At 31.7% G+C, this 13,159-nt stretch overlaps 1 protein-coding gene and 1 long non-coding RNA gene across 2 annotated transcripts; both read left to right on the top strand.

Moving 5' to 3' along the window:
* Positions 1-1,886: 1,886 nt before the first annotated feature.
* LOC139520545 (uncharacterized) lies at positions 1,887-4,650 on the top strand. The gene is made up of 3 exons (XR_011663916.1): positions 1,887-1,999; positions 2,731-2,813; positions 4,266-4,650. It is a non-coding gene; the product is annotated as an uncharacterized lncRNA (long non-coding RNA).
* Positions 4,651-8,507: 3,857 nt separating this feature from the next.
* On the top strand, positions 8,508-13,046 carry LOC139521532 (uncharacterized). Its single transcript, XM_071315008.1, has 3 exons — positions 8,508-8,556; positions 10,283-10,648; positions 12,521-13,046. Exons 1-3 carry the CDS (start codon positions 8,508-8,510, stop codon positions 12,964-12,966), a joined length of 861 nt encoding a protein of 286 aa, XP_071171109.1. The 3' UTR covers positions 12,967-13,046.
* Positions 13,047-13,159: the final 113 nt, after the last annotated feature.

Here is a 13,159-nt window from a genome sequence, read left to right as displayed (position 1 = left end):
TCATTTTCTGCTCAGACATTGGTTACGTGCTACAATTCTGAGAAGCAGCTGCAAGCTCTCGAAATCCGAATGAGTTGAGAAATGTTTATCCGATATGCAGTCAAAGTTGTTATATTGCTGCTGAGGTTGAGGAAATAAAAATCGTCTCGTTTGTCGTAAATGTTGGTACTGAGATGACCGCTTATGTTAAATTCGAGACATAACTTTCATACTATAAGTCTAAAGATGAGACAGAGTAAGATTTGTCTGTTGTTTCTTCAATTTCTAGTTCTTGAGGATATATTAATGGAACCAAACCAGCAAAGTTTGAATAGTTGATGGAAAGAACATCAGCAATATAATCTGAATGTGAAATTAAATGATGTGGTTTCATTGATCTTTTGGTTTAAAAAAAACAAGGTGTGGAATATCATATCAACTGTGAGATATATACTCATATTCATAAGACTTTTAAATTCTTCTTTGACAAATAAAATTAATACAAAATAAAAGCAAGTACAAACGATATATAACACAGCGATATTAAGCAAAAAAAATAAATTACAACAAGCATGTATGTGTTGTCATACTTTAAAATATGAAAACAACAAGTTCTACCTTCCATGCGTTCTACTGGATTTACCTGCATATCAAGAACGGTCAAAGCCGAATATTTGAAAGCCAAAGAATAAATTAAAGCCTAAAAAGTTGACAAGCTATATAAGCAAAATGTATATAAACAATAGCCAAATTAATCTTAGTTCAACTTTGCCTGAGGGAGTTTAAACCTTAGTTCCTTCTCGTTTCAAAACTTTTTAACGAACAATTTTAGAAAGGGTTGTTATAAATTATATTTGTACTGACTACTGATCTGACGATAGAATCACCAGTATGGGTATCGACCATGTGCTATAAACTATGAAAACAACACGTTATAAATTGGATGTGTCTAACGCGCTTGTCTAGATGATCTTGATCGCTCAAAACCGAATATTTGACAGCAAAGAATGTATAATAACATAAATAGTTGACGAGCCAAATTACCAAAAAGGACATTAAATAGCCTTATTCATTTGCCTGAGGTGTTAAAACCTTAGTTTCTAATAATTTCAAAATCTATTAACACAGTGTAACAGTCAACTTTACAATGGTTTGTTATAAGTCATGCTAGAACTAAAGTTCTAATTAATGAGCTGATGATACCTTCAGGGAATGATAATTCACCAGCAAAATATTGACTAAGTGCTGTAAAAAATGATAACAACAGGTTATTAATTTCATGTGTTCGAAGCGCTTGTCTGACTTAATTTTGTTTTGAACAAGAAGTGTAACAATTTGTTATAGTTCATTCAACATATAGAAAAAGTTGAAGTATTGGCAGACAGGAGTTGGGTATCGTGCAAAGCTGGATAGTGCATACCTTTTCTACAACTCACTACTGACCAAATATGAAGTCATTCAATAAAGTGATTTCAATAAAAGTTTAAAAAATTTATGATATTATTATATTAATCCTCCTGTTCACACATCGTTGTCCATATTATAGAATTTTATGAGACTTTCCTTCTAGTGAGAGGTTTAACTTGCTTAAAAACTAGGTTACATTCACCATTTTCGTCATAAGAAAATGTCTGTACCAAGTCATGAATATGACATTCGTTCGAAGCTTTTGGGTTTTCCATTTGATGAGGGACTTTCCGTTTTGACTTTTCCTCGGAGTTATTTTATTTTTAACAAAAAAGGTATACCTCATTCTGAATTCTTTATGACATACAACACATTGATTGGTCAAAACTGCATACAATGTCTTTAAATCTGTATGCATTATTACGTATGTGACTAGACTCGAAGATATGTATTGACGCAGTTATTTATAAATGTTATAAAAACATAACATGTATTTAACATTTAAATATAAATTTTCATCAATCAAAATATATCAATTTGAATATTATTTAAAAAGTCGTATAACATTATTAAATCTAGTGGACGTGAATAATTTGGAGACTGCAGTCACAGAGTAAGGCTATAATAACTTAATTTTCTTATTTTTTTTAGCTTATTTATGGGGAGGGTTGTATGAGGTTGTTATTTTTCTCATTTTGTAATTGGTTCAAATCCAGTCTGTAGTCTGAATTTATGACTCCATTCTGTGTAAACTATAAATCTTTGAAAGATACATAATTATACTCTTATTAATATTCTTACTTTAATTATTATTTAATGACTTGCAAAATATCTTTATCTAATACAATATTCTACTTTTGTTCCCTCAAGTAAAAGTTATTACCTGATTTTAATGATTTTAAGATGTAATGCTGAACATGGTTTAAAATTATTTATTAATTAATAAATAATTTTAAACCATGTACAATTATCCATGGAAATTATCAATATGGGTTTCGGAAACAAAATTTGAAAATAAACTTTATAAATCTGTCTCCGATGACTCACTTTGAGCTAGCTCTTCTAATTGATTATCTCTTTATTTTTTCATGTCTGATTGTTTTAAAATACGATAAAAGTCCAAAACAAATCAAAAGCTAACAAAGGCAATTCGTAGCTGAAGTCTGGTCCACTCCAAAGTCCTTTGATTTGTGGTGGATATGAAAGCCTAACAGTGTGCTAAAATCAATATAAATACAAATAAGGGATCTGTATTTGAATAGGCCATATACATAATACTAAGTGTTTTATGATGTTATGATTTGGACATATATATATTATAATGTAGACATGTTTTTTTTATAGAATCCGGAAAAATTAGTCGCTGAGAGTAGTCAAGATGAAACTTTTGATTCTTTTCCTTGTTATAGGACTAGTAAAAACACAAGGTAATTATTTAGTGTGCATACATGTTATGGTTATTATATTAAACATAGTGTTTCTAGTTGTAACTAACGTGTACACTAAGGCGAGTTACTCGCAACTGATTAAAGCCTGAAAGAAAAGAAAACAGTCGAAATAAAACAGCTTTCTTTTAACTTTGCCAGATCAAGTTGCAACCTTGCAGAATTTATCAACTGAAAAATTACACGATGCATATATCATGTTCATGATGCAAATGTCCAAGACCAGACAAGTTAATTGCTAGAGAAATGATTACACTATATTTTCATTAAAACTAAAGAAGTCAATTGAAATGATTTTGTCATGTTTGTACACATTTAAATCAATAGACCCATTTAGGATATATTCGTCGTGCAGATACTCTGAATTTTATTGTTTGAGCCTTGAAAGATCTTGAAAGACTTTTTCGTATTACACACATATATGTCCTATACGTAGCTTATCATATAATCATATATCATATAGTGGATAATTTTCGCTTATTTCGCAGATAGAACAAAATCCACCAAAATAATAACCACCAAAATATTTCGTATAATTTTAAATCAAAATAGCGAAATACTACACCAGCGAAAATAACCCGCTATACAGTATATTCGAATTTGTTCATGAAATCAGATAAATAGAAAAATTATTCTTACAGTTCCATAGTAATCGCATATATATTATTTCATCTTTTGACTTTTTTTTTATTGATACATTTCCTAACATGTTGTCTTCTAATTGGTAAATAACGAAATTTCGAATGTTAGTATCTGCATTACGTAAATACGTAAAAAAAATGTTTTACCCTGATTAAGTTTTGGCACGTAATTGACCCACATCTCACATTCAAAGAAATGTATTTCTTGCCTAGTCATAATAATGAATATAATAACTCCATGGGACACGTCTCTCTTACCTAGATCTCCTACTAGTTTTCTAACTTAATGGGACAATCATCTTCCAGATTGTATAAATGCTAGTCCTCCATCTTAAGATACATTTATATCTTACCTACTTCTAAAATTAGTTCTTCAGCTTGAAGACATATATCTCTCACCTAGGCATGATACTAGTTCTCAAACTTCATGATACTTATTATCGTTGATACGGCGAAAGTGAGAAAAGTAATCAAGGTGAGATGACCGATGATAATCTGTTTATCGTTAGTTTAACTATGACGACGTTATTAATTTCAGTGTAAATTTCGTTATCAACGCCAAGTGCACCCTGAGTTTCTAGCGATAATTATTCATGTCACTCGATTCCGCTAAGAGAGGAAATTATCAGTCGGCATGACTAAAGGAACATTTTGTAAAATAGCGATAAATGCATATCTTAAATAGTTTTAATACTATTTCTCCAACATTTAATTTAATTCACTTATATATTTTACATGTTTTATTACCATTCAATACATTAAAAGATCTGATTATGTTTATCTTATTCTACAGATTGGTCTGACTCAAACGACTCAAACGGCTTCTCAGATAATTCCGGGTCTTCCGAAGAAGCAGTAGGCTTTGGCAGACATACTGGTTTTATGCGTCGGGCAGGTGCTTGGGCAAATACAAGGCCAGTAGCCAGTTTATGGAATACTGCTGTGAGAAGGAATACTCGAAGCAATTCAAGACAATTAGTCAATTCTTCATTTAGAAGACAATCGCCAAGAACATCCAATTTGAACGAAAGATCAAAATTTATCATACGTTTCGTGATTAGACAACCCAATCCATCATACAGATCAGTTTACCAACATGTTTAGTCTAAAGTTAAAGGACTGAAGTGAAGAAAATTCAGTAGTGTGAATGTTAAAAGCTACTAAAATTTGTTAATTTATATTTGTGTTATTGCTTTAAATTCCAACAGATATATTTGGAATGCAAAAACATGTAACGTCAATTTATGCAAGACAAACCTATAGTTTGGCATTGCACAAGGTAATGTTTTTCTCTGATTGTTAATGACGTCTTTTACTAAATCCATTGGAAGTTGGGTGTGCACTAATTGACATTTCAGTTTTATGTTTATAAATGTTTAGTAGGTGTTATTGGCTTTGAACTTGCTGTCAGTAACTTCAAGTACTCTGAGATCTGACTTTGTGTCCTTTTTGTTAATAAAATGAGTAATGGATAATATCCTGTCATGTTCTTTCTGTGTTTCTCCTGTTTTTCTATGTATCGATTTGAGACTTTTAAACTGACTTTGGGATTTTTTTCTTATTTGTGTTGTTACACGACTGTCCCATGTTAGTAGAGGCTTGAACGCTAACAATATGCCTGTCCCAAGTCAGGAACCTGTGATTCAGTGTGTGTCGTTTGGTTCATGTCTTTCATATTTGATTTTCGTAAATTGTTCTGTTATTGATTAGGTCAATAGTTTTCTCATTGACTTTTTTCATATTGTTCTAGCCGACTATATGATTTTTGTATATTCTCACTGTCGAAGGACTATAATTGCTTCCATCACTTGTATTTAAAAATTGGTGGATACGTGTCTTATTGGCAGTAATACCACATCTTCTTTTTATATACAACCCAATTTCTTTGCAAAAAGTTATTGTCTCAAATAGCAACAAAACTAATCAGTTCTTTTTCAAAATACGAAACAAAATAGTAGACCAGCAAAATGTATTGTTTCATCACTAAACTTTTCGGAATTGTGGGTTATCGATGCCCTTTCAACTTATATTTTATTTTGCCTTTTTAAACTGTTAATTCAAACGTCACGTATAAATCTTTCGATGAAGAAACGCACGTCTTTCAAACAAGATTATAATTACGGTATATTTGATGAATTTATTTTCGTATAATGATGCGTAGGCAGCTGATTGAAGTAAAAAAAACAAAGAATTAATACGAGTATGAATAATGTGTACTGTTATGTGGTGAATATGTATATACATTAAAACAAACACTTTGCGGTTGTACTCGTAGATATTGCAACTATAACAAGTTAGTAATACAACAGAATGATGTAATCCAAAAAAGGCAGTCTGTACACATTTACAAAAAGCAGACACATACTTTTTGAAATACATGAAATTTGCAACAACTGATTCTTCTGTAATGTTTTGACAAGGAGGCTATGATGCGTCTGATTTTTTTTATGAAAATCCATGGGTTGAAAAACTTCCCACTTATTCACTTTTGTAATCAAGATAACAACCACTGTAGGAAGAGATACAATTCCCGATGGAGGTATCACAAGCCAAGTAGTCATCACGTCTTAGTTGACATGACTTAACATTTATATAGTCATACTTATGACTTTAGTTAAGCAAACTTTCAATATTTCGAAAAAATACGAATTTTCTACGTCAAGGAAAAGACAATAACCTTTGCTGTATCAGACAAAGCTAACGAAATATTTAGTTCTGAATGCTTTCAACTTCGTACTGGATTTGTTCTGTTCGTTTAACCTTTTTTCATTCGAGCGTTAAAGATGAGTTTTTTTTTTAAAGAAAATGCGCGTCTGGAGTTCAAAATTAAAATTATAACCTTTGATAATAGTTTTTAATGTATCATCTATATATGTTGTCTCTGTTTGGTTAATTAGATTAAGTCAAAGCATGTTTTTTATAAATGCGGTTACCTTATTAAACGTATATACAATGCATGTCAATCTTAAAATCTGTTTTTTTTCATAGAAATGCTGTATAGGATCATCCTTATAAGTTTGCAAAAAAAAGGAAAAACTGACTCAAACCTATAGATAAATCATAAATATTGTATTATGATTGATACCGTAGTATAGGAAGTGATGTGTAATAGACCTTTATTTTGCTAAACAATATACACGAAATATTAAAAGCATTGAATCATTTATTTAGAATCAAAATCTAAATGTATCTGTACATTTGTTGTGATTCAAGAATTTTATTAGTGTCAGTAATCCCCAGACATTGACAAAGAGAAATTGTTTATTAGTTTTTGTCTGCAATGATTGGTTCTTATGAAGGCAACCTGTTATAAAGAAAAAAATATAAATCATGTTGAACTCATCTTGAAAACACATCTATTGATTTAAACAAAACGCGCGTCCGAGGCACACATTTAAAAAACATGGTATCTATGATGTTGTTATTTATAACCATCGGGGTGATGCTACTGCTAGTGAAAGATTAACTTTTGTCCCGAGGGTATTTCCAGCCCAATAGTCAGTATTGGGGACACAAACTTTTAATCCTGTTATCTGCGATGAGTTTATTGCTAAATATTAGTCTAAACATGTGTACATTAATTTTTTTGTAGGCATGCATTATATAAAATAGCCTTTACATGTTCATGTTTATGCATTTATACTTATGTGACTAGACTTGAAATACATTTATTCATTAAAGTTTCGAAAACATTACATGCATTTCAACAGAAACATGTGAATTTTAATCAATCAAAGCATTTCAATTTGAATATCAATTAAAACTCCGTATAACATTATTAGAATCTAGTGGACGGGAGAAATTGAAGATCGCAATTACAGAGTAAGTCTTTCAATACTTAATTTTCTTATTTTTTATTTTTACTCATTCTTTTCTTTCGAAATCGCTCATCACAGTCTCTAGTGGATTTTTTGGTCTGTTTTTTTTCTAATAAGAATATATGCCGTTTTTTTTATATTAAATCTGTAAATTAAATGATTACACTATTATTACCGTTATAACTATATTTACTATTTAGTGACTCGCAAACTGTCTTTATTCAATACGATATTTTACTTTTTTTCACTCAAGTAAATAAAATGAACGGTATGTAACATCATGATGTTGATCAAAATATTTATCATTCAAAATAGTTGATAACATTGGAATGTACAATTATATATGGAATTTCCAATATGAGTTTCGAAACAAGTTTTGAAAAACAAAACTATTACGAATATGTCTCCCGAGACACGGTAGTTTAAAAGTGAAGATAAACTTCTTGTTTTTCGAAGTAATTGGCTTTTCGATTTTCGATTTTTGTCTTTTTATTATGAAATTAAAAAAGAAGTGATATGTTGTTGCTCGTTTTTGGTCGTTGCTAGATATAGAGGCCTTAAAATAGCATGTAGTTGTTCATGTGATTGCGCTTAGGTCTCATGCGGATAGTTAAGCCATTGACATTTAAAACACATCACCATATTAAACTAAACAGGTAAATCAAACTAAGGTCACCCAACCCTCCAAAAGATGTTGCAGATTATTTTTTTTTTTTTTTTTAAATAAAAATACATTTACATGATAAAAAAACGGAAAATTTAAAATTAAAAATGTTTCATTAATATACTACTACCTAACTACGTACTGGCTACTGATTTGGCGATTGGTATCTTTAATGTTGGAACAGATCGTCATCCTTCTGCGTCTATGATCCCCGAGCATTTTTTTCTGAGGGTGTTATCTTACATTACATTCAGCCATCTGCATTACCGATATAAGAATTATATTCCTTATCGGATGGTACCGTCCGGTGCCACTTACGGATGCTACTATGAGGTCAATATCATTAAAGCTTTATTCGGGCGACATCTTTTATCTATCTAAAAATATAAATTTTGATTTATCTTTTTACCAACTTATAAGCATGAGCTTGTGAGTTTTGTTCATCTGTATAATAACTTTTTGATTTATGATCATATGATCTGGACACTTATATATTTTTTGTAGACTAGATTGTTTTGAGACTAAACAGAACTGATCATTGAGAGTTGTCAAGATGAAGCTTGTGATTGTTTTCCTAGCTATAGGACTGGTCAAAATGCAAGGTGATTATGTAGTGTTCATTTTTGAATTCACTATAAAACACACCTCTTTGTGAAGGTTATTGATGTGCAAAAATTCAATATAGCACATTATCAATTTCAGGCGCCCGAAACGCTGTTCTTAATTTACCTTCATCAGGAACGCTCAAATCCAAATATGTAAAAGCCAAAAATGAATAAGAACCGAAACAGTTGATTGCCATACTACTTAAAAGAACATATTTGAATAGTCAAGTTTAATATATAATTTCAAATCTTATAAACGTGCAGTTTTAGAAACTTTTGTTATAAATCATGTCCATACCAAGGTACTCACTACTTGCCTGATGATTCCATCGGGTATTGATAATCCACCAGCAGAGGTATCGACCCAGAATGACGAATAAAAACCGAAACAATTGAAGACCTATACTTTTAAAATGACCTAATCAAATAGCCAGCTTCAAATAAATTTGAAAATTTATAAAGAGAAATGTATGATCTTTACTTAGTTTTAATACTGTTTCTTTAACTTAAAAAAACCGTATAGATTTCATCTAGTTGTAAAACTAGTTCTTTAATTTAGATAAATACAACAGTAATATACCACTGTTCGTTTGAGAGAATACAAATCCGTGTTACAAACTATAACCGAAGGAAAAACATCAACTATAAGAGGAAAACAAATGAAGTACTTACGTGCAACTAAAACAAACGCCAACATAAATAGAATGGAACTAGATAATTGCCATATTCCGGACTTGGTACAGGACATCGTATGCAAAAATGTCGGCTTGAACCTAGTTGTATGGTTAGCCAAACACCCCACTTATATGGCAATGTTAGAAAATATCGCTTAAATGACAATATTAAGCGACATAAAAACAGTACAAACACACGCAAGAACACTAATCACAGGGAAACGAACAAATAAAAAATATATAATAGTCGACACAACATGCAAAACGCAGAACAACACTAAACATCTTCCATCAACGACAGAATACACAAGACATCACAACGATCAGTGATGCACTTATGTAACGACTATTGTTTTTCTGTTTTTCTGTTTGTCTTTTTTATTTTTAGCCATGGCGTTGTCAGTTTGTTTTAGATTTATGAGTTTGACTGTCCCTTCGGTATCTTTCGTCCCTCTTTTCTCTCGACCTTGATACAATTATTTTCACAATACCAGTCCAAAACTTAATATATATCTTACAATTTTCCTTGTTCTAATACTTGTTCTCCAATTTAAAAGGAACATATGTGGTGTATCTAGTCCTAATAATAGTTCTCCATCTTAAAGGGATATACATATTTTTATTAGTGTTAATACTAATTCAACTTTAAAGGACATATATATTTAAATTAGTCTCAATACTAGTTCGACTTAAAGAGAAATATATCTTTAACTAAGTTTCATACTAGTTCTCCAACATAAACAGACATATTATGGTTTACTTTTACAAACTGTGACTTGGATGAAGGGTTGTCTCATTGGCACTCATAACGCATCTTCTTATATCTATATATCTCTAATATAACCTATGTATCATACTAGTTTTTTTCAACTTGAACGAACATATACATATTTATCTTATCTAGTTCCTATACCAGTTCAACAGCATGAAAGATGTATACATCTTCCATCTGGACATACTTATATATCTATGTAGTTTTCTGGAAGAAAACCTTATTTTTGGTACCCTTTTGTTATAGTGCCCACGTTTGTATCTGTTTTTTTTCACAGAATCGATTGACTTTAGATCCTCAGGCGATGATTCAAGATCTTCCGCTGAAGAAACGGACCAGAACAGACTCGCATCACCCCGTAGAACAAATGGCCGTGGACAGTGGATGAACCGTAGAGAAAATGGTTTCAGAGCTTGGAACAATCGTCAAGCTCGAAATTTTGGACATGGTGGATTCCAGAGTCAAACTGATGCTCGGACAATAAGAAGACCAAGACCAGGTTTGAGGAATACTCCTATTAGGGGGAATAATCCCAGAAATTCGAGACCATTTGTTGATTCTTCATTAAGAAGGAGACAACCGCCTAGACCTTCACCTTTCAATGCGAGATCAAGATTTGGTTCCAATAGAAGGGTGACGCCAGGTGGACCTTTATTCAGACGTATCGTGACAAGACAATTAAGTCCTCCATTCAGATTAGTGTACAGATATGTACCAGTCTAATTTAATGCTAACAGTCCTGTCCACTGAAGTGATGTAAAATCTTAAAAGCTACTATAAAAGTGTAAACTTTGTTTTTATTTCAGTTATTTCTTTAAATTCCTACAGTAATATTGAGAATACAAAATATATAAACGTCAGTGTACTCCAATTTAACAAAGATGGCTCTGACAAGCAGAAAAACTAAACAGTTCTAACTCGAAATACATTACAAAATAACAGACCGTTAAATGGTATTTTTCATCATATTTTTATTAAAATGTGTATGATAATGAGTAAGCATCTGTCACAATCACCAGACGAACACACAAGTTAAGTACGTTTGTACATTATGCAATGATTGTGTACTTACACTCAGCAGTTGTAGGCATTGAACTACTTCAAGTTGTCTAACAATCTAATTGAAATATAGATACTTTGTCAAAGCTTTGCTTACAATGTTCTGTAAACACTCAGTTTATAAATCATGTCCATACCAAGGTACTCACTACTTGCATGGTGATTCCATAGGGGATTGATAATTCACCAGCAGAGGTATCGACCCAGAATGACAAATAAAAACCGAAACAGTTGAAGACCTATACTTTCAAACTGACCTAATCAAATAGCCAATTTCAAATAATTTGAAAATTTATAAAGAGAAATGTATGATCTTTACTTAGTCTTAATACTGTTTCTGTAACTTTAAAAAAACGTATAGATTTCATCTAGTTGTAAAACTAGTTCTTTAATTTTAAATAAATACAACAGTATTATTCCACTTTTCGTTTGAGAGAAAACAAATCCGTGTTACAAACTATAACCGAAGGAAAGACATCAACTATAAGAGGAAAACAAATGAAGTACTTATGTGCAACAAAAACAAGTGCCAACATACATAGAATGGAACTAGATAACAACTGCCATATTCCTGACTTGGTACAGGACATCGTATGGAAAAATGTCGGGTTGAACCTAGTTTTATGGTTAGCCAAACACCCCGCTTATATGGCAATGTTAGAAAATATCGCTTAAATGACAATATTAAGCGACATAAAACAGTACAAACACACGCAAGAACACTAATCACAGGGAAACGAACAAATAAATAATATATAATAGTCGACACAACATGCAAAACGCAGAACAACACTAAACATCTTCCATCAACGACCGAATACACAAGACATCACAACGAAACAGTGATGCACTTATGTAACGACTATGTTCTCTCGACCTTGATACAATTATTTTCACAATACCAGTCCAAAACTTAATATATATCTTACAATTTTCCTTGTACTAATACTTGTTCTCCAATTTAAAAGGAACATATGTGGTGTATCTAGTCCTAATAATTGTTCTCCATCTTAAAGGGATATTTTTATTAGTGTTAATACTAATTCAACTTTAAGGGACACATATATTTAAATTAGTCTCAATACTAGTTCGACTTAAAGAGAAATATATCTTTAACTAAGTTGCAATACTAGTTCCCCAACATAAATAGACATATTATGGTTTACTTTTACAAATTGTGACTTGGATGAAGGGTTGTCTCATTGGCACTCATAACGCATCATCTTATATCTATATATCTCTAATATAACCTATGTATCATACTAGGTTTTTTTCAACTTGAACGGACATATACATATTTATCTTATCTAGTTCCTATACAAGTTCTACAGCATGAAAGATGTATACATCTTCCTTCTGAACATACTTATATATCTATATAGTTTTCTGGAAGAAAACATTATTTTTGGTACCCTTTTGTTATAGTGCCCACATTTGTATCTGTTTATTTTCACAGATTCGAATGACTTCAGATCCTCAAGCGATGATTCAAGATCTTCCGCTGAAGAAACAGACCAGAACAGACTCGCATCACCCCGTAGCACAAATGTCCGTGGGCAGGGGATGAACCGTAGAAATAATGGTTTTAGAGCTTGGAACAATCGTCAAGCTCGAAATTTTGGACATGGTGGATTCCAGAGTCAAACTGATGCTCGGACAATAAGAAGACCAAGACCAGGTTTGAGGAATACTCCTATGAGGGGGAATAATCCCAGAAATTCTAGACCATTTGTTGATTCTTCATTAAGAAGGAGACAACCGCCTAGATCTTCACCTTTCAATGCGAGATCAAGATTTGGTTCCAATAGAAGGGTGACGCCAGGTGGGCCTTTATTCAGACGTATCGTGACAAGACAATTAAGTCCTCCATTCAGATTAGTGTACAGATATGTATCAGTTTAATTTAATGCTAACAGACCTGTCCACTGAAGTGATGTAAAATCTTAAAAGCTACTATAAAAGAATAAACTTTGCTTTTATTTTAGTTATTTCTTTAAACTCCTACAGTAATATTGAGAATGCAAAATATATAAACGTCAGTGTACTCCCATTCAACAAAGATGGCTCTGACAAGCAGCAAAACTAAACGGTTCTA

This window comes from Mytilus edulis, chromosome 4, assembly GCF_963676685.1.
Source record: "Mytilus edulis chromosome 4, xbMytEdul2.2, whole genome shotgun sequence".
In the NCBI taxonomy this organism is placed as follows: domain Eukaryota; kingdom Metazoa; phylum Mollusca; class Bivalvia; order Mytilida; family Mytilidae; genus Mytilus; species Mytilus edulis.
The sequence above is the reverse complement of the archived record's forward strand: the minus strand, read 5'-3'. Positions and strand labels throughout refer to the sequence as shown.